At 38.4% G+C, this 23,035-nt stretch overlaps 9 protein-coding genes across 9 annotated transcripts; 5 read left to right on the top strand and 4 right to left on the bottom strand.

Annotated features, from left to right (window-relative positions):
- The first annotated feature begins 3,043 nt into the window (after positions 1–3,043).
- B0P05DRAFT_167380 (uncharacterized protein) lies at positions 3,044–3,754 on the top strand. Its single transcript, XM_051573124.1, has one exon. It carries the CDS (start codon positions 3,126–3,128, stop codon positions 3,708–3,710), a length of 585 nt encoding a protein of 194 aa, XP_051439004.1. The 5' UTR covers positions 3,044–3,125; the 3' UTR covers positions 3,711–3,754.
- A 695-nt stretch (positions 3,755–4,449) lies between these two features.
- Positions 4,450–9,418, top strand: B0P05DRAFT_523896 (P-loop containing nucleoside triphosphate hydrolase protein). The gene is made up of 6 exons (XM_051576129.1): positions 4,450–4,507; positions 4,557–4,600; positions 4,650–5,043; positions 5,099–5,368; positions 5,416–7,308; positions 7,344–9,418. Exons 1-6 carry the CDS (start codon positions 4,484–4,486, stop codon positions 9,357–9,359), a joined length of 4,641 nt encoding a protein of 1,546 aa, XP_051439003.1. The 5' UTR covers positions 4,450–4,483; the 3' UTR covers positions 9,360–9,418.
- Positions 9,419–9,779: 361 nt separating this feature from the next.
- Positions 9,780–10,875, top strand: B0P05DRAFT_633831 (ribosomal protein S26e; the record flags this gene model as incomplete). The annotated part of the gene is made up of 3 exons (XM_051583527.1): positions 9,780–9,789; positions 9,987–10,042; positions 10,208–10,875. The coding sequence occupies 3 exons, from the start codon at positions 9,780–9,782 to the stop codon at positions 10,535–10,537; spliced, it is 396 nt and encodes a 131-aa protein (XP_051439002.1). The 3' UTR covers positions 10,538–10,875.
- A 585-nt stretch (positions 10,876–11,460) lies between these two features.
- B0P05DRAFT_523893 (ribosomal protein L5 domain-containing protein) lies at positions 11,461–12,479 on the bottom strand. Its single transcript, XM_051576128.1, has 2 exons — positions 11,889–12,479; positions 11,461–11,838 (listed from the first exon to the last, which is right to left on the bottom strand). The coding sequence occupies exons 1-2, from the start codon at positions 12,380–12,382 to the stop codon at positions 11,520–11,522; spliced, it is 813 nt and encodes a 270-aa protein (XP_051439001.1). The 5' UTR covers positions 12,383–12,479; the 3' UTR covers positions 11,461–11,519.
- A 406-nt stretch (positions 12,480–12,885) lies between these two features.
- B0P05DRAFT_523886 (DNA polymerase family B-domain-containing protein) lies at positions 12,886–17,604 on the top strand. The gene is made up of 9 exons (XM_051576127.1): positions 12,886–13,013; positions 13,070–13,223; positions 13,273–13,403; positions 13,448–14,443; positions 14,490–14,862; positions 14,915–15,759; positions 15,810–17,273; positions 17,316–17,400; positions 17,443–17,604. The coding sequence occupies exons 1-9, from the start codon at positions 12,927–12,929 to the stop codon at positions 17,574–17,576; spliced, it is 4,269 nt and encodes a 1,422-aa protein (XP_051439000.1). The 5' UTR covers positions 12,886–12,926; the 3' UTR covers positions 17,577–17,604.
- B0P05DRAFT_523884 (uncharacterized protein) lies at positions 17,572–18,126 on the bottom strand. Its single transcript, XM_051576126.1, has 4 exons — positions 18,073–18,126; positions 17,979–18,019; positions 17,806–17,930; positions 17,572–17,757 (listed from the first exon to the last, which is right to left on the bottom strand). The coding sequence occupies exons 1-4, from the start codon at positions 18,098–18,100 to the stop codon at positions 17,667–17,669; spliced, it is 285 nt and encodes a 94-aa protein (XP_051438999.1). The 5' UTR covers positions 18,101–18,126; the 3' UTR covers positions 17,572–17,666.
- Positions 18,127–18,421: 295 nt separating this feature from the next.
- B0P05DRAFT_633828 (alpha-1,3/1,6-mannosyltransferase ALG2) lies at positions 18,422–19,955 on the top strand (the record flags this gene model as incomplete). Its single annotated transcript, XM_051583526.1, has 4 exons — positions 18,422–18,487; positions 18,533–18,846; positions 18,898–19,169; positions 19,226–19,955. Exons 1-4 carry the CDS (start codon positions 18,433–18,435, stop codon positions 19,953–19,955), a joined length of 1,371 nt encoding a protein of 456 aa, XP_051438998.1. The 5' UTR covers positions 18,422–18,432.
- B0P05DRAFT_523879 (camp-dependent protein kinase regulatory subunit) lies at positions 19,945–21,382 on the bottom strand. Its single transcript, XM_051576125.1, has 3 exons — positions 21,183–21,382; positions 20,244–21,137; positions 19,945–20,200 (listed from the first exon to the last, which is right to left on the bottom strand). Exons 1-3 carry the CDS (start codon positions 21,376–21,378, stop codon positions 20,028–20,030), a joined length of 1,263 nt encoding a protein of 420 aa, XP_051438997.1. The 5' UTR covers positions 21,379–21,382; the 3' UTR covers positions 19,945–20,027.
- A 55-nt stretch (positions 21,383–21,437) lies between these two features.
- On the bottom strand, positions 21,438–22,550 carry B0P05DRAFT_523875 (DHS-like NAD/FAD-binding domain-containing protein). The gene is made up of 2 exons (XM_051576124.1): positions 22,390–22,550; positions 21,438–22,344 (listed from the first exon to the last, which is right to left on the bottom strand). Exons 1-2 carry the CDS (start codon positions 22,525–22,527, stop codon positions 21,487–21,489), a joined length of 996 nt encoding a protein of 331 aa, XP_051438996.1. The 5' UTR covers positions 22,528–22,550; the 3' UTR covers positions 21,438–21,486.
- Positions 22,551–23,035: the final 485 nt, after the last annotated feature.

Below are 23,035 nucleotides of genomic sequence, written 5' to 3'. Positions count from 1 at the left end.
AGATTATCAAGAAAGCTTTTCACCAGGTCACTGTGAGCGAGACAAAGACAATGACGCAAGATGCTCCTACTGTTACTTTGACAACGACTGATCTTGATGTACATTTGGTTACTGTTAGTAACACAGTGACCAAGATAAAGCGAGAGACAAAGACTGATTTAGAGCAACGAACAATCGACTTTAATATTCATTTACCAATGACAACTGTTAGTGCCATTGTCACACAAACCGTATCAGTACCCACTGTAAGTAGTTTAACAGCATTTGCGACTGTGACAGAAACTGCTGTTTTAACAGACATCGACACTCAGTTTGTGACCATCAACAATACGCTTTTCAAGTTAAACACTGTCACTTTGACAGACACTACAACAGAGCATGCAACAGACAAAGACATCTCAATTATCACCATGACAGTGGATAACATGTTTACCACAACAGAGTCGGAAATAAATACTGTGACGGAGCATACAACTGACTTAGACATTCGTTTGATTATAGCCACATTGAATCAAACACTCACAAGCATGGATACAACAACTGTCATCGATGTTACAACAGAGTATCAAACCAGCGTGAATACTTCCTTAATAACTATAAGCAATATGTTTACTACCACAGAAACAGCCACAGACATTGTGACAGAACATGTTACCGATATAGATGTTCGCTTGATTACAGCTACAATTAACCAGACTGTGACAGATACCACCACTGATATGATTACTCAGTTCTTGACAGAAACAATAGAAAACACTCAAATCGTAACAGAGACGGCCATAGCTACTACTACTGAACATACGACAGATTGGGACATTCGTCTGGTAACAGCAACATTCATACAAGCCACGACAGAGCACCAGATCGATACGGATACCCAGCTAGTGACAGTAGAGAGCGTGCTTACGACGACCGAAACTGCAACAGATACTGTGACAAAACACACAACGGACTTGGATATCCGCTTAGTCACTGCCACATTTAATCAAACTGTGACAAATCTGGATACAACTACTGTAGTAGATATCACAACAGAATATCAAACCAATACAGACACTCAATTAGTGACAGAAACCATGGATAATACGATCTTTGTCACAGAGACAGCTACTGCAACAGATACAGTGACAGATCATACGACTGACTTGGATATCCGTTTAATCACTGCTACATATAATCAAACGGTGACAAGCATGAACACACAAATGTTAACAGAGACAATTGAAAATACTCTGACAGTGACAGAGATAGATACAACTATAGAGCGTACTACAGAACATACCACACATTTAGACATACGTCTTGTCACAGCGATGTTTAATGAAACTCTTACAAGCACAGATACTGTGACAGTAACAGATATGTTAACAGAACATACAACCGATACTGATACTGTGTTTGAGACAGCCACTGTAGAGAACTGGCGTACTATTATTGAGACAGAAACTGATCTATCCATTTCTACTACAACTGGGCATACTACAGACATTGATATCCGTATTGCAACTGCTACATTCAATGAGACCATCACAAGTCTAGGCACTATCACTGTCACAGATACTGCTACTAAACATACCACAGACATAGTCCAGAATACTCAGACTGTCACACAGACTACAATTGCTACTACAACAGATCAAATTGTCAAAACTGCTACAACAACAGAACATACAACTGACATTGATATTCGTATTGCAACAGCCATTTTCAACCAAACTGTGACCAGTATAGATACTGTTACCATGACAGAACATACAACGGACACTAACATCCTGCTAACAACAGCAACGGTGGAGAACACATACACTGTAACAGAAACATCAGTCGCCACTACCACTGATCATACCACAGAAACATCAACAGCTACTACTATAGAAACAACAACTGCTACCACTACTGACCATACAACAGATATTGAAATTCGTATTGCAACAGCTATCATCAGCCAAATCCTTACAAGTGTAGATACGACCACTGTAACAGATATTGCTACTAAACATACAACAGATCTCTCTACAGCTACAATTGAAAACATGCATATTGTTACGGAGCGCATAACAGATATCGACATACGTATTGCAACAGCAACCATTGATCATACAGTGACATGCCTTGATACAACCACTTTGGTGAATACAGCAACTGAACATATAACAGATACAGACACTGTTTTAGTAACAGCCATATTTGAGGATACATTAACAACAACTGCTACAGAGGTCAATACTATCACAAAACACACGACAGAGCTGGATTTGGTTACTGCTACTCTAAGTCAAGTCTTGACAAGTTTAGATATCATAGCCTTGAAAGAAACAACTACTGAATATACAACATCTCTAGATACGCTTTTTGTTACAGCAACAGCTGAAAAGACCTTCACTGTCACAAACACTGACGTTCATCTAGTTACTATCATTTCAAATAATACTTTTACGACAACTAACACAGTGACAGCGTATCCCCCTGATTCAGATATTCATCTTGTAACTGCTACCATTAGTCAGATCTTTACAACTCTGGATGCAATTACTCTAACAGAGCAAAGTACGCATGCAATGACAACAGCCATTGACAATACATTCACAGCCACAACAACGGATATGACAACTCGTTTAGATACACAATTTATCACAGTCATCAATGACCAAACTCTGTCGATTACAGACACTGTTTTTGTCACTAAAATGCCTATAGACCAAATGACATACATCGATACCAGCTTAGTGACGATTGAGAATACTCTGACAGCGACGGAAACAATAACAGATCATACTATAGATATTTCTACAACTACTACTACAGATCATGAAATACTTATTGCAACGGCTACCATCAGTCAGAATATAACTTATGTAGATACAACCACAATAACTAAACTGATCTCAGATATCTCCCTAGTAACAACAACCATTGAAAATATCTTGACAACGATACGACACATAACTGATCTTGATATTCACATTGTGACAGCTACTATTGAGCAGCCTGTCAGTCTGACAACGATTACTAACACCCAACTGGTAACAGAAACTGTTCACAACGCATATAAAAAGAGAAAACACAAAACGAATACCGAGTATATTTTTGTTGTTCAAAACATCACTAATCTAGTGCCTATCTTGATGACAGAGACGATCACTGATGTAGGTTCTCACGTTGAGACAGCTTTTGTGAGCACTACCGTGACAGATTACACTACCACAACACTTGTACTAGAAAATGATGCATGCAGGTCCATCTTGGGTAGCTACCAAAACGGTCTCTTAGTAGGAGAAAAAGCGGCTTCATGTCTATCGAGTCTATATGAACGTATTGGTGCTCAGCCTACCATTACAACCACTGCCATTATCACAGCAACACCAGAATATCATATACACTTGGGGACGATGGACCATATCATGAGCACAGAAGATGCAACTATTACTTGTATAGGAGACGATGGAAGTGTTGAATACCATGGCTATCTTGCAACCAAAAGCTATCCAAAGGCATCTGGTCTAGTGACTGCAATTGATCAAAATGGAAACACTGTCATTTTGCCTATCCATGATCATGCAGGTCATTACACAAAAACAATAGCAAATACGCTTAGTCTATATGCTTCCTTAGGGGGTCTTGACACAGCGACTGATGTGGTAAGTTGGTCTGTTCATCAAGATAGCCGTTTTAATTACTTGAGTAGAATCCTGCAATTTGTACAGTTGTGACCTTAACAGAAGAAGCTGCTCCCATGCAATCTCAAACCCTTTCCTATTGTTCTGTAAGTGCTTGCTGATTATATGAAATAGGTTAATTTACCATTATAGGACATCTTTCATGTACAACCTACAATGGGGCAGTGCGAAGTCTAGCTATGTCCATGTGATAAGTAATCGCTTTTCATATCAAGATTATGTCTACATTTATTCTTTTGATACAAACTATATAAATGCATAAAAAAATAAAATGTCGACTTGATTGATATATATGTGTGTGTTTAATGCACAAGAATATAGCTGCCAAATTGAATATTGCGCGCAGCAGCAGGTGATATTATGTTTCTGTATTACAATATACTTAGTTTTGTACTACATTCGAAAAAGAAGATGATTAGGAGTAAGAACAAAAGGGAGTGAAGGGAATGAATAAGAGGAGAATAGAGGAATATTGACAACACTACTTTCTTGTAAATAGACAACTCAATGCCTCCTCTCCTTATTTTTTTTAAAAGAAGAAGGTTATCAAATGATTAGGTTTAAGAAAACAAAACTGATCAAATGTTATCAGTTACTGTGACACACAACAAAAAGAAAAGGCAGAATGAGGTTTCCATTGTCCGAAGCGTCGCTCAAAAGAAAGAAGTTTAAATGTCCAGAAAAAGAAAAAACGATCAAAACTGGCGAGTAGCTGAATGTAAAAAAAAGAAGCTACTTATAAAATGCAAATTGAAAAAATTTTCTATCTTTTGCTTTTCTCTTTTATCCCTTATCGTCAGGAGATAATGTCGTATCATTGCAGTTTATCCGTAACTATTGAGCTGTTCTTTGTATAGTAGAGACTAACAATTGTGATAGAATCCATGGATAGACAATGATTTTGTGCCGTGTTTTAGAGAAACGTAAGTATATAACACTTGCTGATTAAAGCAACTCATAAAGGAATGTTAGCGTTCTTGACGGTGCAGTTTTAATTGCGGTATTGGCATGGTCTGTTGCTATTATTGCAAAAGCCACTATCAAATATTACAAGTCATATTCTACAGGCTACACACCACTGTTGAGTAAATTGCCTACGAACTCCAACAACTATTATGGCACTGTTAACCATCATGATAATGATGATGATACAGCCTCAGACGACACCGTGGCTGTGATGGATATTGAAATTAAGACATCTCGCTGGACTATTTATAACTGCTCCCGAACTGTTTTATCTCTTATTCAATTGTGTTTATTTGTATCTGCTATCAAGCAAGTCTTGGATCAAAAATACCATTTCTCGGCAAATGAAGGTAATTTACATGGCCTCTTGTTTTCTTTTGGCACTCGTACAGGTCTTTGGGTAAGTAAAAATAACAGCAGTAGTGGTCTTATAGACTCATCGGAAATGAATTTAGTTATTTGCCCTTATCTTATCTCTTGTCAACATGTACTTGTCAAGTAGCTTTAGCAAATTGGCTAATAAGATTTGCAATCAATTGAATTGGCTCTATCTTGTGGATTTTCTCGTTATTTTGATCGACATGAGATCTTACTACAATTTGGGCACAAATGCCGGAGACGGTTATTCCTTATTCCTTAAATCTGGCGCTATTGATCTCTTGCTAATCATTATTATTGCGAACGAAAGTCGTCTCACACCTACGGAACCCATTGTCACTGAAAACGTAAGTTTGGATTTATTCACAAAATGATGATTCTAATTTATTTTTAGGGTCGTACCTTATCAGGTGAAAATTGGGCCTCACTCTACTCTAAATTCATGTTTAGCTGGGTCAATGTGATGATGAAAGAAGGTTATCGTCGTACATTGGATGACAAGGATCTTGTTGAATTACCTGCCAATAATAGAGCCAAGACTACTCTTATCAATTACAACAGCCACAAATCGTCCCCAAGCATTGTCTGGACATTGGCAAAGACTTTCCGATGGGAATTGTTCTATCAAACCTTGTATTGTCTTGGCTGGTCAGTACTCATTTTTGGTCCTCCTTTCTTTTTGAATTTGATCATCAAGTTCATTGAGAATCCTAAAGGCGAACCTGTTACAACAGCATTCCTTTATGTTGTTGGTTTGCTTGTCACTAACGGTGCACAATCCTTACTATTACAACAAGGTCTTTATATTGGTCGTACTTTGGGTATTCGTATTCAGTCGATTGTTATTGGTGAAGTATTTTCCAAGTCTCTCAGACGCCGTGATGATAGTGGATTCAGTAATGTAGAAGAAGAGAAGGATGAAAAGAAAAAGGATGCCAAGGGCAATGTCAACAACTTGTTATCTGTGGATGCTCAAAAAGTAGCTGAAATTGCTGCTTATATCTTTTACTTGTACTGTTACCCTCTTCAGATTATATTCAGTATCTGGAGTTTATACAAGCTTTTGGGCAATGCTGCTCTCTGGGGTGTGCTTGTGATGCTCTGCTGTCAACCCGTCACATACTTGCTCAGTTCTCGTTTCGAATCTTCTCATTCTTCGGTCATGTCTGCTACAGATAAGCGTCTCAAGTTGATGAACGAATTATTGTCTGCTATTCGTATTGTCAAGTTCTTCGCCTGGGAAAACGAATTTAAGAAGCGTATTATCGATGCTAGAGAAAAGGAACTGGGTGCTATTCGCTCTCGTTTAATGATGTTTATGTGGATGATTTGTGCTTGGTTCTTAATTCCTATCTTGATTATGGTTACTGTATTCTATGTCTACACCATAAATAACACATTGACTGCTTCGGTTGCATTTACTGCTTTGGCTTTGTTCAACACATTCCGTGCTGCTCTTGATGAATTCCCTCTTTTGATCACACTTGTACTTCAAGCTAATGTCTCTGTCAAGCGTGTTGAAAAATTCTTGGCTGAAGACGAAGTTGAATTGCCTGTACAAACAAGCACTGTCAACAACAACAACAATGTCATTATTGGCTTTACTGATAATGCTACATTCAGTTGGGATCATAACAAGGATGGAAACAACAAGCCTTCTATCAAGAACCTTAATTTGAGCTTCCCTGTTGGCAAGTTATCCATTGTCTGTGGTCCTACTGGATCTGGTAAGACAACACTGATCTCTAGTTTATTGGGTGAAACTTTCTGTTTGTCTGGTAAGGCTATTTTGCCCCGTATTATTCCCAACAAGGCAAGTCCCCTTGGTGGTGCTGTTTCTGGTATAGCTTATGTTGCTCAAACTGCTTGGTTGCAAAACTGTAGTATTCGTGACAATATCTTGTTTGGCTTACCCTTTGACCAAGAACGCTATGAGAAAGTATTGTACATGACTGCCTTGACTCGTGATCTGGAAATTTTGGAGTTTGGTGATGATACGGAAGTAGGTGAGAAAGGTGTCACTTTAAGTGGTGGTCAGAAGCAACGTGTGGCTATTGCTCGTGCCGTTTACTCCCAAGCAACCACAGTGATTTTAGACGACTGTCTTAGTGCTGTAGATGCTCATACTGCAAAGCACTTGTATGAACATTGTTTGACAGGCGAATATATGAGACACCGTACTGTTATTCTTGTTACTCATCAAGTGGGCCTTTGTCTTAATGGTAGTTCCTATGTAGTTGCACTCAAGGATGGTGAAGTGGCTGGTGCTGGTTCACCTAAGGATATGGTTCGATTGGGGTTCTCGGAGAAGAATTGGCCAAGGCAGAAGAAGCCAAGGCTATTACCAACGAAGAAAAAGCTGTTGAGGGACCCATTCCTCTTGTCCCCAAGACTATCATCAAGAAAGAAAACAAGAACGATGGAGGTAAACTCACTAAAGATGAAGAGCGTGCTGAAGGTAGTGTTACTTGGTCTGTTTACAAGACTTATATTTTTGCTTCTGGTGGCTATTGGTTCTGGATCGCTGTTCTTTTCTTGTTCTGTCTTTGTCAAGGATGTGTTTTAGCACAAGATTACTGGATTAAAGTTTGGTCAGCTGCTTATGGTAATCATCCTCAAGTTGATGCTAATGCTACTTTTGTCGACAACACTGCTTTTTCTGTTCTAGGCCAAAACACAGTGATTCAAGTCTATACTGAAGCCATAAAAAATCCCGCTCAACAAGTCGATGTTGCTTACTATTTAGGTATCTATTCTTTGATTGGTGTTATTGCTGCTGTTATGACTGCATTGCGTATGGCTGTTCTTTTCAATGGTAGCTTGAAAGCCTCTCGTCGTATCCACAGTCAATTGTTAGAGCGTATCTTGCGTGCCAAAGTCAGATTCTACGATACCACTCCCTTAGGTCGTATTGTCAATCGATTCTCTGCTGATTTAGCTACCATTGATCAAGAAGTAGGTCCTTCTCTTTCCTTCTTGCTATTCTCTGTTGTGGCTACTTTATTTATTGCCTTGCTTATCTCTAGCGTGACTCCTGCTTTCCTTGTTCCCGGTGTTGTGATTGCTATCATGTTCTCTGCTATTGGCTCTTACTATCTCAGTACTTCTCGTGACATGAAGCGTTTGAATTCTGTCAGCCGTAGTCCTATCTATGTTCAATTCAATGAAAGCGTCAATGGTGTTGCTACTATTCGTGCCTTTGGTTCTCAACAACGTTTCATCATTGAAAACCACAACAAGATTGATAGTAACAATCGTCCTTTCTTATGGATGTGGGTTACTAATCGTTGGTTGCATTCTCGTGTTGATTTGTTGGGTGCCTTTGTTTCCTTCTGTACTGGTTTTGTGCTTGTTCTTGGTCGTGATTGGATTGATCCTGGATTGGCAGGCTTGTCTTTGAGTTACGCTTTGACATTTGTGCATCAAAGTTTGTGGATCATTCGAATGTACTCTGCTAATGAAATGAACATGAATGCTATTGAACGTGTGCATGAATACCTTGATGTGGACCAAGAACCCCCTACGCATGTCCCTGAAACAGAGCCTAGTCCTCAATGGCCCGAACATGGTTCTGTGCAAGTCAAGGACTTGGTCATGCAATATGCTCCTGAAAACCCTCCTGTGCTTCGCAATGTGAACTTTACTATCCATCCTCGTGAAAAGATTGGTATTGTAGGCCGTACAGGTTCTGGTAAATCCACCTTGGCCCTTTCCATTTTCCGTTTCATGGAACCTACACAAGGCAGTATCTTGATTGATGGTGTGGATATCCATAAGATTGGTTTAGACTCCCTTCGCTCTCGATTGACGATTATTCCTCAAGACCCTGTTCTTTTCTCAGGCACATTGCGTAGTAACTTAGATCCTTTTGATCAATACGACGACGCTCAACTCTGGGCTGCTTTAAAACGCTCTCATTTGATTGACGAACAACAACAAGACATTACTCTTGACTCGCCTGTGACTGAAAATGGGTCCAATTGGTCTCAAGGTCAGCGTCAATTGATTGCACTTGCCCGTGCCTTGGTCAAGAAAACAGGTTTAATTATTCTCGACGAAGCTACTTCTTCTGTCGATTTTGATACCGATCACAAGATTCAACAGACCATCCGTACTGAATTTACCAATTCCACCCTGCTTTGCATTGCTCACCGTATTCGTACCGTGGCTGATTATGACCGTATCCTCGTACTCGATCATGGTCAAGTCAAAGAATTCGATACACCTTATCATTTGATGACACAAGAAGACAGTATTTTCCATCAAATGTGTAAGCGTTCAGGAGAATATGAAGACTTGTTAGCCATTGCTACTGAAAAGCATCATCAATCATCTTAATCATTTTTTATACATAGAACTTATTCATTTTCATAATAAAAAGACATTTTCACTTTTAATTCGAACCGGAAATAGAAACAAAGCTCTTGAAATAACTAGATCAGACATTCTGTCGTATTGCGATGAATGCTAGAACAGAGAACCTAATTTGATCTGCTTCCTTTAACAAAAAAAAAGGGGGGCTTGTAGTTGATTCTCACTTTTAAATTTCTGTAGAGGATGATGCAGTCCTCTAGAAATGTCTAATAAACTTAAGATAGACAGTTTGGCAAATGAAAGCATTTTCTAATATTATCATTAAATCTTACATCAAAACAATGATCATTCAGGATAGTTTAGTTGGTTTAGACATTTGCCACATTTTTTTTTTACTCTTCACCCTAACAAAGACTAGCTTTTGTTCCCTGAGGAACGATTAAGATGACGATAGGTAAGTAATCTTATTATAAACCTTACTTCTTCTCAAAAAAAAAAAAAAGGAACTGATCTTATTGTCTAAACATTATTTCATTATTCTCTACAAAAACTTAAAGTAGAGACATTTTTACTAAATTCGAATTTTTGTCTGAGCTTGAATTATTTTACGCTGAATTTAAAGTATGGCGCACTGGTTCAAAATATAGACAGAAGCTCTGGCTCTAGAGAAGCTCTCTCTCTCGAAACATCTTTCATCAGATAGTATGGTAAGCAATCAACCATGACAATCATTTTGTATAGAGAGAGATAAAATAAACGATTGACACTCAATGGATGGATGGATGGATGGATGAACGACGATCATTTTATTTCTTTTTCTCTCTATTCAACATGACAATGCATAAACCCCAAGACACTCATTATATATTTAGACCTGTAAAAGAAGAAACAACGGACGTAACAAGCACGGTCGTGGTCACAACAAGTTTGTTCGTTGCATCAACTGTTACCGTTGTGTCCCTAAGGACAAGGCCATCAAGCGTTTCACTATCCGTAACATGGTAGAAGCTGCTGCTGTCCGTGATCTTCAAGAAGCTTCCATCTATGAGGAATATGCTATTCCCAAGTTGTATGTCAAGCTCCACTACTGTGTCTCTTGTGCTATTCACGCTCGTGTTGTCCGCGTTCGTTCTGCTGTCGACCGCCGCAACCGTCTTCCTCCTCCCAGATTCAGATTCCAAAAGGCTGCTAACAAGGCTTAAGTTGTTTCCTTTTTGTATGCATTGAATAAAACAAATAACAAAAAAAAAAAGTACACTGTTCTGTTTATCTAATGCATGGCTCAATGTATTATATGATAACAGCTGGAATGTGGAAAGCCAACACCCCGAGTTATTGTATATCTAAGAGGATCAAAAGTTGAGTTAGATATATATATATATCATGATTTCTATAAAGAGAAGAAAAAAAAGAGAGGACTGGGCATTCAATATATTCATGCCAAGACTATGTTATTCAGTTGTTCTCTTTTTTTTTGTGAATAGATGTGTTTTATAGCATAATGTCTTTCATTCCTGAGTCGAGTATCACACAACACAGGCTTGTCAAAAGCTATGCGTACTTCCAAAAAGAACAGTCCTATAGCAACCATCAACAGCGGACTTGACATAAGAAGACACCGTCACGTTAAGAAAAAAAAAAGCAGTGAAAAAATTTTTTCTTGTCAAACTATAAAAAAGCAAATGTCTGTCTCTGCTCTTTCTTCCTTTTTCTTTCATTCAATGATGGATAAACAATGTAAGTACTTGAAATTAAGCTTTTTATCGGCTTTCTTGTTGTTTCTTTTTCATTCAAATGATGAATACCAAAATGCTACTAAACCCAGCTCAGTTTGAGATATTCGTTGAAAGAAACTAAATTCATAACTGAAGAATGAAAAAAACAAACAGAAAGTTTATAGAGAAAAGCATAATTCTTTGAACTTTTTTACTAATTTTTATTCTATTATAGTGTAATACGTTAAAGTTTCAATTGTATATTCATTGATTTATTTTAATAAATTCGTATTTTTCTATCTTAAACCTTTGTTTCTGCATTTTCTTTTTCTATTATAAGTACCTTGTATGAGAAATAAGTCTTTCCTTTCATTGATGTCCCCTTTTTGGGCCATAAAAAAAAAAAAAAAAAAGGATGCATTAAGTTGTAGTTTTTATTTAAAAGACGATATTTTACACAAGTTGAAGTCTATTTTTTGTTTTTGAAAGGTACAGAGAAAGCAGAGAGTAACAAACGACCATCTGTGTTTGTATAAGCAGTAGTGTTGAAGATGACATCGAAACCAGTCATTTTAGGATACACATCAAATGAACCTTCGATTTCAGGAAAGAGAGCAAGAGCGGAAGGAGGGAAACCAAGCGCAATATTACCATTACCATCACCAGCTGTCATAGATAATCCTGGCCATTCTTTCAAACGTGGAAGCACAATTTCAACCAATTTATCCATAAACTGATACATTTCTTCACCACGAAGCGTCACTTTCACACCAACAGGCATACCCTCACTTTGAATGATCATTATTAACGATAAAAACACATTCTATGTTCCACTTACCGTAATTTCCAGTTGGCCACTGAGTTTCTTGCTTGAACAACTTCAGGACGCACACCTGTAATACTTTGAAAAGCCATAAAAGCAGAAAGCAAATGACTCTTGTTGTGAATAGAGTCCTTAATCATAGCATGAAGTGTGATCTTGTCAAGACTGGGAATCACACGAGGACTTTTAAGAGGCTGAATGGGTTTGACAGGTTTACCACCCTTGCGAGTACGAATGACTTCAGGTTGAACTATTTTTGGTGTTTCTTGTTCTGTTGCTTCTAAAGCCTTGGCGATCTTGGCTTCAATATCGGGAAATCGTGAAGTAGGAGGTGCGACACGAGTGTGATCGTAACCCAAGACCATCAAGTCTTCAGACAGGGTGCTGTCATAGTATTCTTTAAGTCGAAGTAAGCCATGCGAAGAAGCAGGGGCTGCAGTAGCGCTGAAAGAACGAGTAAGAGGGCGTTGAAGTGTTTGTCTGCAAACAGTTCTTAAAAGTGCTGCCATTCTACTATGGGTGTATATTGAGAGTAGAAAAAAAAATAGTAGTAACCCAGTTTTATTCTTTCTGAGCAAGGGTGAAAACACAGCCAAAGAAAAAAAATATGTTGGCAAAGAAAAAAAAGTCACAGATACAATTAAAAAAAAAAAAAAAAAAAAAAAAAAAAAAAAAAAAGAGGATTGAGCCATCTTATTCGATTCCCTCTGACCTCATGTGCTGTCATGCATGGAGAACAAAGGAAAGAAGAGGGGAAATAGCATACACTGTATTCATTCTAAAGTCGAAATAAATCCATTTCCCTCTCTTTCTTGTAATTAATTAAAGAGATAGCAGCATCAATAAGGAAGCACATCTATCTTCATGAAAAAGAAAACACAGGCACCTTGATTGATGTTGTGTTTGGTTGTCAAGGTATTAGCGTTTCCAACCATCAGGCACACACGCGCGGCGGTGTCTTAAACGCGAAAGACGCGAAAAATAAAAAATAAAAATAAAAACCATTTCTCTTATTTTTTCTTCTTTTTTTTTTAAAAAAAAAGCTATCTCGCTATGGACTCTCGATCACAAAGAAGCGATCGTTTAAAACAGCTAAGAGAAGCTAGACTTGGCAAAAACAAGTCCAGAGCACCAAAAGAGGTAATTGCTTTTACAAAACTTGGTGAAAAATAACACCCCCTTGCCTTGTGATTCAGGAAGTACAAGATCTTTACGACGAAGTCGAGGACGACTATGGACAAGTAGACGAAGAATTCGTTGAGGACGATGACAATGCAGGATACATTGACAATGGCATGGACGATCAACATTTCTCTGATGAATATGAACATGAAGCAGATCAAGGTACGCTAAAGAGACAGAAAAAAGAAAGACAATATTCATTGTACATAGGCAAACGAAAAGAAAGAGCAAGAAAGAAAAATCAAAAAAGAAAAAGAAGCTCTTTTAGCCAAACCAAATCAACAAATCAACCGCTTCTTTAATAATTCTACCATGAAATCGAGTTTTAAGCCAAAACCTGCTCCTCCTGTAAGTTCCTAAGAAAATGGATTGAGCCTCACCATTTGAATTAGGTGGACGAAAAGGAAACAGAAGATTTTATGGCCGACTTGTTGTCAGGTTTTAGTTCGAGTAAAAAGCCAACACCTAAAAGCACCATAGCTACCACGAAGCCAAAGACCATGGGCACACCTTCTTTTAGTTCTCGTTCTCGACTGAATGCCAGCACAGACCATTTTATTTCAGTCAAAAAAGAAGAAAAAGAACCAGAGAGTGAACTACTTGCTTCTCCTCCAACAACAGCCATGGATTCCGATGACGATTTTGATTTTGGAGATGATTTGGGTGACGATATCATGATGTTAGATCAAAAGCAAGAAATCAAACAAGAAGTTGACACCTTGACCATTCAAGAACCTCTGAAGCCTAACTTTACAACCACCAACAAAGACAGTGTGCGTCCTGACCTTCAAAGTTGGCAAACTACCGAGGCCAGCATGATAGAAACATTCACACAAGACACAGTCAAGGAAGAGACGCAGAAAATGAATGTGTTTGAAGATAATGGCCATTTACATATGTGGTGGTACGATGCTTATGAACGTAAAGAAAAGGGCTATGTATACTTGTTTGGTAAAGTCTTGAATAAGGGCACGAACAAATACGTGAGTTGTTGTGTGGTCGTCAAGAACATTGAGCGCAACTTATTCTTTTTGCCTCGTCAACATGCCTTGGACGAAAACGGTCAAGAGACAACACAGCCTGTAGACATGGCTGCTTTGTATGCTGAAGTCTCTGAGCTTTGTTCCAAGAAACGGATCACTAAATTTGCATCGAAACAAGTGACAAGGAAATACGCTTTTGAATTGCAAGATGTACCTGCCGAATCTGAGTACTTGAAAGTACTCTATGATTATGAACAGCCTGCATTTACAGGAGAAGAAAAGGGCAAGACATTCAGTCGAGTCTTTGGTGCCAATACAGGTCCCCTTGAACACTTTTTAGTCAAGCGTGATGTGATGGGACCTTGTTGGTTAGATTTTGCAGATGCCAAGATCAGTTCGACAAGTGTAAGTCATAGCATAAGGATCGATAAGGATACTGATCTATCTATAGGAAACTTGGTGTAAAATTGAAATAACTGTAGATGATCCCAAGACAGTCAACCCACTTCAAGATGAAGATGGCAACAGACCTCTGCATGTACCTCCTCTTGTTGTCATGTCCTTGAGTCTTCGAACCATCTTGAACGAGAAGAAGAACATGAACGAAATCATAGCCGCCAGTGCTTTTGTATGTGATCAAGTACAGATTGATGATAGTCAACCTATAGAAAAGCAGTCCAAGTCACGATTTACTGTTGTGAGACAATTGGCTAACAAGCCTTATCCTGCTAATTTCATGGAAGCAGTAGCCAAAGAAAGAAAACAGAATGGATTCAGCATTCAAGTGGAAAGAACAGAGACTTCTTTACTCAACTATTTGATTGGTAAGTCTTAAAGCCGTAGAAATAGATAGTGAACTGACATGATCTATGATAGCGAGAATTCATATGTGTGATCCTGATGTGATTGTGGGCCATAACTTTGCTGGTTTTGATCTAGATGTTCTTTTACATCGTATGAAGGCTTTGAACATTCAACACTGGCATCGGCTCGGTAGACTCAAGCGTAAACACTGGCCTAAATTACAAGCAGGTGCAGGTGGTGCAGGTGAATCTACTTACCAAGAACGTCTTATTATGAGTGGTCGTCTTGTCTGTGACACTTACTTGGCTTCTAAAGACTTGATCCGAAGCAAATCATACCGTATGACAGACTTGGCTCAATCTCAACTCAAGATTCATCGTGAAGATATTGAGTTTGGTAAATCAGCAGACTACTTTGACAAGACAGACTCGCTGATTCATTTACTGAAGCATTGTTCATTTGACGCCTTTTTGGCTACTGCATTGATGTTTAAACTTCAAATCTTGCCCTTGACCCATCAATTGACCAATTTGGCTGGTAATTTATGGGCCAGAACATTGACAGGTGCTCGCGCTGAACGTAATGAGTTCTTGTTGCTTCATGAGTTCCATAAGGCCAAATATATCTGTCCTGAAAAGACCTTTGGTCCCAAGACAATGGCGGCTACGGTTGTGATGCAAGCTGCTGAACAAGACGATGATGAAGATGCTGTGGCTATGGCCTCAAGTACCAAAAAGAAAACAGGGGGTCGTCGTAAGCCTGCTTATTCTGGTGGTCTTGTGCTGGAGCCCAAGAAAGGGTTTTATGATAAATATGTCTTGTTGCTTGATTTCAACAGTTTGTATCCTTCCATCATTCAAGAATACAATGTCTGCTTCACCACTGTCAATCGAAACTCGTTTGTAGAAGGCACAGAGGTATACATCAATAATAAGAGAAGTTGTGTATGCATTACTTATATGGATAGGATAATGGTGAAGAAAAAGTACCTGAACTACCTGACGACTCATTGGCTCAAGGTATTTTGCCCCGTCTGATCAAGACGTTGGTAGATCGCCGTAGACAAGTCAAGTCTTTAATGAAAGGCAACATTACTGAATCAAATTATGAACAGTTGGATATTCGTCAAAAAGCACTCAAGTTAACAGCCAACAGTATGTATGGTTGTCTTGGTTTTACTTATTCTCGGTTCTATGCTAAACCCTTGGCTATGTTGATCACACACAAGGGTCGTGAAATTCTTCAGAGTACAGTGAACCTTGCAGGCACATTGGATATGAATGTTATTTATGGTGATACTGATTCCATCATGGTCTACACAAATCAACAAGATCTTGCTGAAGTCAAGAAAATGGGCCAGTTGCTTAGACGCAATGTCAACAATCACTACAAATTGCTTGAGATTGGTATTGATGGCTATTTCAAACATATGCTCTTGCTCAAAAAGAAGAAATATGCTGCTCTTTTGGTAGAAGAGAAACCGAATGGTGAATTGGTAGAGTCTGTTGAAACAAAAGGTCTTGATTTAGTCCGTAGAGATTGGTGTGATTTATCGCATGATGTTTCTTCTCATGTGTTGAATTTGATCTTGTCTGACAGAGACCGTGAAGATGTGGTAGCTGAAGTCCATGCTTACTTGGAAGTCGTTGCTGAACAGATTCGTCAGGGTGATATTCCTCTTGAAAAGTATGTGATCAACAAGCAATTGACCAAACGCCCTCAAGACTATTCTGATGCCAAGAGTCAGCCTCATGTCCAAGTGGCTTTGCGCATGATTCAAGCAGGCCAAAATGTCAAAAGTGGTGATACAGTACCTTATGTGATCTGTAAAGTCGACGATGAGACAAATGGTGACAAGAAGGGTTCTGCCATGAGAGCTTATCACCCAGACATGGTCGTCAAGCACCATATGCAACTGGATATTGAGTGGTATCTTCATCAACAAGTCCATCCTCCTCTTGCCCGTCTTTGTTCTCCTATTGATGGTACAGATGCTGCTCTTTTGGCTCAGTGTCTGGGTTTAGATCCTCAACGGTTCAATATAATGCGTACATATCAAGGAGAAGCCAACGATGCCGAATTTGCCACATTGGATTCTCAGATTAGTGATGAGGAACGCTTCAAATCTGTTGAGCAGCTCAAGTTGAGCTGTAATTCATGTGGCCAAAAGGACATTGTGTTTGAAGGTATTGCTCGACCCATGCCAGATGGTTCGTTTGAATGTGGATTTAACTGTACAAACTGTCATTTGACTATCCATATCAACAGTATCAAGGTACAATTGACACTTGCTGTTCGTAGCTATATACAACGCTATTATCAAGGATGGTATGTGTGTGATGATGTGACATGTCATCATCGTACGCGTATGTTGTCTGCGTTTGGTCGTCGTTGTGTGATGGAAGACTGTCGAGGTTTAATGAAACGAGAGGTAGGTTATGATGCTTAGGATGACTATTAACATATGCTATAGTACCCTGACAAGGCATTGTATACCCAACTTTTGTATTTGTCTAGCTTGTTTCATCCTATGAAAGCAAGAGACAAGCATGATTCTGGTAAGTCCAAATACAATATTTTTTTTTTCTAAGTGTCTGTAGTACAAGTGACATCTTTAGTCAATCAGCATTTTAAAGCACTTGAATCAGTACAAACCATTGTTGAGCACTATTTAGACCGTTCAAGTTATCGTCATGTAGATCTTTCCAAACTGTTGTCCCAAATTACCATTTAGATACATATACATATATATATATATATATATATAATTTATTTATAATACAAATTCTCTGTCCTATGTTTGATATATATATATATATATATATTACAATACCACTTCTTGTAGTGGATCTGCTCTAATGTCTGCAAAGTTTATTGTCTCTTCTTTTTCGGTATCAATTTCTCCAATGGTACAACTAACATGTTATGAATATACATTGGTATAGTCAGTTGAATTAACTTACACATTATCACCTCTTAACAAAAACAATCCAAGAGGAATGATTTCAGTTCCTTCTGCTGAAAAGACACGTTCATTGCAGTTCTGTAAAATGATGTTTGATGTTTGGTCAGTGCCTATTAACTTGCCCTAACAAAAAACTAAGTACGATCGTATAAATCTATGTATATCATTTACCACTAAAACACGACCATCTATTGTTGTAACTAAAACAGTAACTAGAAAAGAAAAAGACTTGTAAGTCATTTGCATCTCTTTTGTCATGACATACGATCAATATAGGGTTGAAGTAAACTCATAATATATTAAGAAGTATAAAAAAAAATATCAAGACGCGTTTTTTTTTTTCTTTTTTTATACCGGACTAAGCTTAAGCCTTCCCCCCCCCCCGGGGAACAGATAGATTCTCTTGGTTACTTTCTATGTTCAATAAGGCATGATGATTATGCATTGTGCCCCTTTTATAAGTAGTCATGTCATATAAACTTATGCTCTTTTCTTTGTATTTAAAGTATTAAAATAGATACAAATGAATAGGAAGCATGGCTGAATTCGAAATAAAAAGTCATTTATATATATAAAACGAACCAAAGTGCTATTTGTGTTTCCTTTTTTTTTTAGCATATACAACATGTCAGAAGATGCCAAACTAAACATTGCATTCATCCATCCTGATCTCGGCATAGGTATACATCAACTCATTGAATCTAGACTGACATCTCTTGTTTAAGGTGGTGCTGAAAGGCTAGTTGTGGATGCTGCTGTAGGCATTCAATCAAAAGGACACAAAGTGGCCATGTACACAAGTCATCATGACCCAAATCACTGCTTTGAAGAAACAAGGGATGGCACACTCTCTGTTCATGTGCATGGGGATTGGCTTCCACGTCAGTTTCTAGGTCGGTTTTACATCTTATTTGCTATTCTGCGTCAACTCGTCCTGGTCGCATGGATTTTACAGCATGAAAAAGACACGTATGATATTATCTTTGTCGATCAATTGAGTGCCTGTGTGCCTATTTTGAAATGGTTTTCTTCTGCAAGAGTAAGGAAATACTGCTTTGAATGATATACGTAACCATTTCTACCTTGTTAGGTTTTGTTTTATTGTCATTTCCCAGACAAGCTATTGACCAAACGTGATTCAGCACTGAAACAACTTTATCGAGTGCCTATTGACAAGTTGGAAGAATGGTCCACGGGTATGGCAGATACCATCACGGTCAACAGTCAATTTACAGGTGGTATGTTTAGACGTTCTTTTCCTCGTATCTTGAAGAAACCCCGTGTGCTATACCCTCCTATTAATTTCAAGGCCTATGATAAGCAAGTGGACCTTTCAGACCCTTCTGTTCAACTGATTGAATCGTAAGTATATAGACATATATATATATACTGACCTTGGTCTCTCATACGTCATGTAGACATAAAAAGACGCTTGTGTCTATCAATCGATTTGAAAAGAAAAAGAACGTAGAATTAGGCCTAAAAGCATTTGCCTTGCTCAAGAAAAACAAGCTGATTTCTGAACAAGAGTTTATGGAATATCGCCTTGTATTGGCTGGTGGTTATGACAGACGGGTTGCTGAAAATGTAGAATACCTTCAAGAATTAGATGCGATGGCAAAAGAATATGGTCTAGAGACATTTACCTTGTTTCCTCATTCAGTAGAACGCCCTCCTAATACAGCTCAAGTCATATTTCTCTGTTCGTTTAATGATGCCCAACGTACTTATTTACTCAGTGAATCTGTTTTGTTGTTGTACACACCTGCCAATGAACATTTTGGTATTACACCTGTAGAAGGCATGTATGCTTCGTTACCTGTGATTGCTGCCAATAGTGGTGGTCCTCTTGAGACAGTCAAGGATAAAGAAACAGGTCTCATCTTGGCTCCTGAACCTGACATATGGGCCCAAGGGATTTGTGCATTTATGACCCATGAATACGATGGCCAAGTCATGGGCCGTGTAGGTCGTGAGCACGTCAAATCTAAGTTTTCTTTAGAAGCCTTTGCTGATCAATTAGAAGATATTTGTGAAGAACTTGCAAGTGGTGGTCGACCTAGTCGTTATGAATATGACAATATAGAGTATGCTATGCGATTCGTTGTCGCTATTGGTTTGTTTATTGTTTGGTACAACTATTGTTAATAAATCTTTCTTTTTATTGTACACACTGTAAATTCTATAGGGAAGAGGTGGGAGGGTGGGTGAGGAGAGGGATTATGCTGATTGTTGGCTGATGATAGCATGATAGTTTTCAGAGTTACGCTTAAGGATATCCAATACAGGACCAAGTAGACGGGTAAAGGCCTTTTTACCAAGTGTAGCACATTTAAGTCTACCATGTGCCACTACTGTAGCAGCTCTAGGTGCATCATTCAACAAGGCCAATTCTATGCTATCATTAACATTGCTTATAAGCTGTGTGTACTTTACCTCCAAAGTAAGAGCCTCTTTCAAGTCGATTCACTTGTTGTTGAACACCACTGTCTGTCTTTAATACAACAGCTTCTCCAGACTCAATGATATAGAACTGGTCACCCACATCACCTTGCTTCACAACTTCCTGTCCATCTTCAAAATAGACAGATTCTAATGCATCTGCAATCTTGTGCTTTTCATAAGACTCAAGTGATTTGAGCAAGATCACTTCGGACAAGAAGCATTCATACATGCGTCGCTTTCGAGACGTGTTCTCCATCAAGATCGTACGGAATGTAATACGGTCTAGAGCCCAAAGGACACAATCTGATGTAGCTACAATGGTAGCTGCACGAGGTGCATTATACATCAAGGCCAATTCACCAAAACTACCTCCAGCTTCATAGTTTGTCACCTTGTTATCGCCAATAAAACAATCAAGTGTACCAGACTCAACCACATAAAAGAAATCACCCACACCACCTTGTTCAATTACAGTCGTGTCGTTGGTGACGCGTTTTTCAGACATGGCATTGACGACATCCAGATAATGCTCTTCGTCTAGGTTTCGAAACAAGAAGTTGTTACCGATACTGACCTTGATACGTTCTGCTTGAGAAGGTGTCTTGGGAATAATGACTTTTTTGAATTCTTGGTTGGTACTGGGTGCCATAGACTCAGCACTGACAGAGGTACGACGACCACGATTATAATTGGTAGGCGGCAAAGAAGGCAAAGGCTCGGTTGAAAAGTTATCAAATGCTTCATCATCTTCATCAAACTCGTCATCATCATTATCATCTTGGTTACTCATGTGTGTGTCCCATGAGAATCCGTTTGGTTCTGAAAAGTCAGGAGGTTGAGGTACTGAAGTATCGCATAAAGGATGTAAATCATTGGCATTATTGGCTAATACAAAGTTAATATCTACTAAAGGACGCGTCCATGTCTTACTTTGAAACATATCATGGCGTTGTGCATTGCGATGAACATAACGTTGTTCTTCTAACTTGCGGATGAAGAAGTTGGAACAGAACTGAAGCACATCCGAAGGTTGCTCTGAACAGTATTCGTTATGCAACTCGGTCAAGAGTTGTGTATATTCATCTGTTTGGGGTGCAAACTCAAATGGTTGGTCATCCGTTATCATCTTGGTCTTAAAGTAAAAAAAAAAAGGGAGCCATATCACTTGTTTGATATTTTAAACACCTCCACTGCGATGTTTGAAATGAAGAGGCGGATAATAAATAATAATGATTTATTTCAAGTCACGACTATGGCTTCCTTTTTTAAACCGTTTCTTTATCACTACTTTTGCATTATCCAAGAAATGTGGTTTATGCCTACATTCTCTTATGCAATTTAGTTTGTCTTGAGTCAAATTAACCCAGTCATCTGTATCGCCCAAGATTTCATAATCAAATACAGCATCCCATTCTTTTGTAGGTGCTGTCTTATTGATAAATACTACTTTGCCCTTTTTAGAAGAATGATGGATCAATTTGGCTGCTTCTTTAATAAATTTCCTTAAAGCAGGTATTTTCAATGATGTCCCCATAATGATCATTAAGTCTGGCTTTCTTTTTAGATCCATGCGCTGTAGTTTACCAATCATGTCACCTTCTGGATGTGCTTCGTTGTACAATACAATATTAGGTCTCAAGATACCTGTGGACAGTGAACGCTTTCCTCGTTTACTACGCTCATGATCAAACAGCACACATTGTGGACAACTGGGTGGTAATCCATTTCGAAAGGACTCTTGATAGTCACTTGTGAAATCAAAAGAGGCTGTACAAAGTGTACATTTGACTCTGTTGATAGTTCCATGGAGTCGCACGACTGATAGTTTTAATGCGTCTTCTAGACAGTCAATATTTTGTGTATAGTATCGCATGAGTTGACCGTTTTCCTGTAAGGTTCGAATAAATAGATGCGTGGGTGTTGGCTCAGCTGCTGACACGACTGATTTGAGTTCTGCCATGAAGGTATAAAAGCATTTCGTCTGATGTTGATCTCTAAATAAATGTGCATTAAACAAGTCTTGGCCTCTTAGTACTGTATTCGGGTATTTTTTCTTGATGAGATCGTAAAGTCCATTGGATGATCGAAAGTCCTACAAAAAAAAATGAGGAATAGGAAGGAGAATTCCTTTACTTGCAGGAATACCACTACTACAGGAAATACCAGCACCTGTAATAACAAGGACTCTTTTACTACTGCTAATATGTCTTGCAAGCTCATAAAGAAGAGTATCAGTGGCTTCTGTTTGTTCTGAAATGGTGATTTTCGCTTTCATTGGACAAAAAAGAGGAGGGAAAAGGAAAAAAGGATATACAGTGTCATGATTTACGCTGCGTCAAGCAAGTATTTTTTTTTTTTTTTTGCTGTCATGGTTCAACAGAAACTTTTGTTTATTGATTTCTATGGATGCAAGGAGTTTTTGTTACTTTGGTAAAAGACATGTACTCTATGCAGGGTTGATTTACGTTAAGGGAGCGTGTCAAAGGATTTGATTAATTTGAAGGAGTTATTCGCTATGCTCAATTACTAAGAAAAAAAAAGAGAGGGATGCACAATGAGAGTCAATCACCGTGACAATTTTGTTTTCTGATACTCTATAAAGGATGTAAAGAACTTTTAGTTCTAGAAAACTTGCCTTGAGTTTTTTGTGTAATGCTATGGCATACACTTTATTGAAAATTGTTATACTCTAAACGAAAATTAGAATCCAAAAAAATGAAAGAATCAAAGCGTCAAAAGAAATGATGGACTAAAACTACCTAAAGAAGAAGAGATATCAAAAA

Source organism: Gilbertella persicaria, assembly GCF_025201335.1.
Source record: "Gilbertella persicaria strain CBS 190.32 chromosome Unknown B0P05scaffold_3, whole genome shotgun sequence".
Classification (NCBI taxonomy): domain Eukaryota; kingdom Fungi; phylum Mucoromycota; class Mucoromycetes; order Mucorales; family Choanephoraceae; genus Gilbertella; species Gilbertella persicaria.
The sequence above is the reverse complement of the archived record's forward strand: the minus strand, read 5'-3'. Positions and strand labels throughout refer to the sequence as shown.

Coding starts and splice junctions, on each gene's coding strand:
- B0P05DRAFT_167380 (XM_051573124.1), top strand. CDS start 3,126: ATGACAGAGACGATCACTGATGTAGGTTCTCACGTTGAGACAGCTTTT.
- B0P05DRAFT_523884 (XM_051576126.1), bottom strand. CDS start 18,100: ATGAGTTTACTTCAACCCTATATTGATC. Junction 17,931..17,978: donor TAGATGGTCGTGTTTTAGTG/GTAAATGATATA, acceptor GTTTTTTGTTAG/GGCAAGTTAATAGGCACTGA. Junction 17,758..17,805: donor TTGTTAAGAGGTGATAATGT/GTAAGTTAATTC, acceptor ATAACATGTTAG/TTGTACCATTGGAGAAATTG.
- B0P05DRAFT_523896 (XM_051576129.1), top strand. CDS start 4,484: ATGTCGTATCATTGCAGTTTATCC. Junction 4,508..4,556: donor CGTATCATTGCAGTTTATCC/GTAACTATTGAG, acceptor CAATTGTGATAG/AATCCATGGATAGACAATGA. Junction 4,601..4,649: donor GTGCCGTGTTTTAGAGAAAC/GTAAGTATATAA, acceptor AAGGAATGTTAG/CGTTCTTGACGGTGCAGTTT.
- B0P05DRAFT_523879 (XM_051576125.1), bottom strand. CDS start 21,378: ATGATAACGGATGACCAACCATTTGAGTTTGCACCCCAAACAGATGAA. Junction 21,138..21,182: donor ACGCCATGATATGTTTCAAA/GTAAGACATGGA, acceptor ACTTTGTATTAG/CCAATAATGCCAATGATTTA. Junction 20,201..20,243: donor AAGAGGCTCTTACTTTGGAG/GTAAAGTACACA, acceptor ATGATAGCATAG/AATTGGCCTTGTTGAATGAT.
- B0P05DRAFT_523875 (XM_051576124.1), bottom strand. CDS start 22,527: ATGAAAGCGAAAATCACCATTTCAGAACAAACAGAAGCCACTGATACT. Junction 22,345..22,389: donor CCTGTAGTAGTGGTATTCCT/GCAAGTAAAGGA, acceptor TTTTTTTTGTAG/GACTTTCGATCATCCAATGG.
- B0P05DRAFT_523893 (XM_051576128.1), bottom strand. CDS start 12,382: ATGGCAGCACTTTTAAGAACTGTTTGCAGACAAACACTTCAACGCCCT. Junction 11,839..11,888: donor GTGGCCAACTGGAAATTACG/GTAAGTGGAACA, acceptor GATCATTCAAAG/TGAGGGTATGCCTGTTGGTG.
- B0P05DRAFT_523886 (XM_051576127.1), top strand. CDS start 12,927: ATGGACTCTCGATCACAAAGAAGCGATCGTTTAAAACAGCTAAGAGAA. Junction 15,760..15,809: donor CGTTTGTAGAAGGCACAGAG/GTATACATCAAT, acceptor TTATATGGATAG/GATAATGGTGAAGAAAAAGT. Junction 17,401..17,442: donor AAGAGACAAGCATGATTCTG/GTAAGTCCAAAT, acceptor AAGTGTCTGTAG/TACAAGTGACATCTTTAGTC.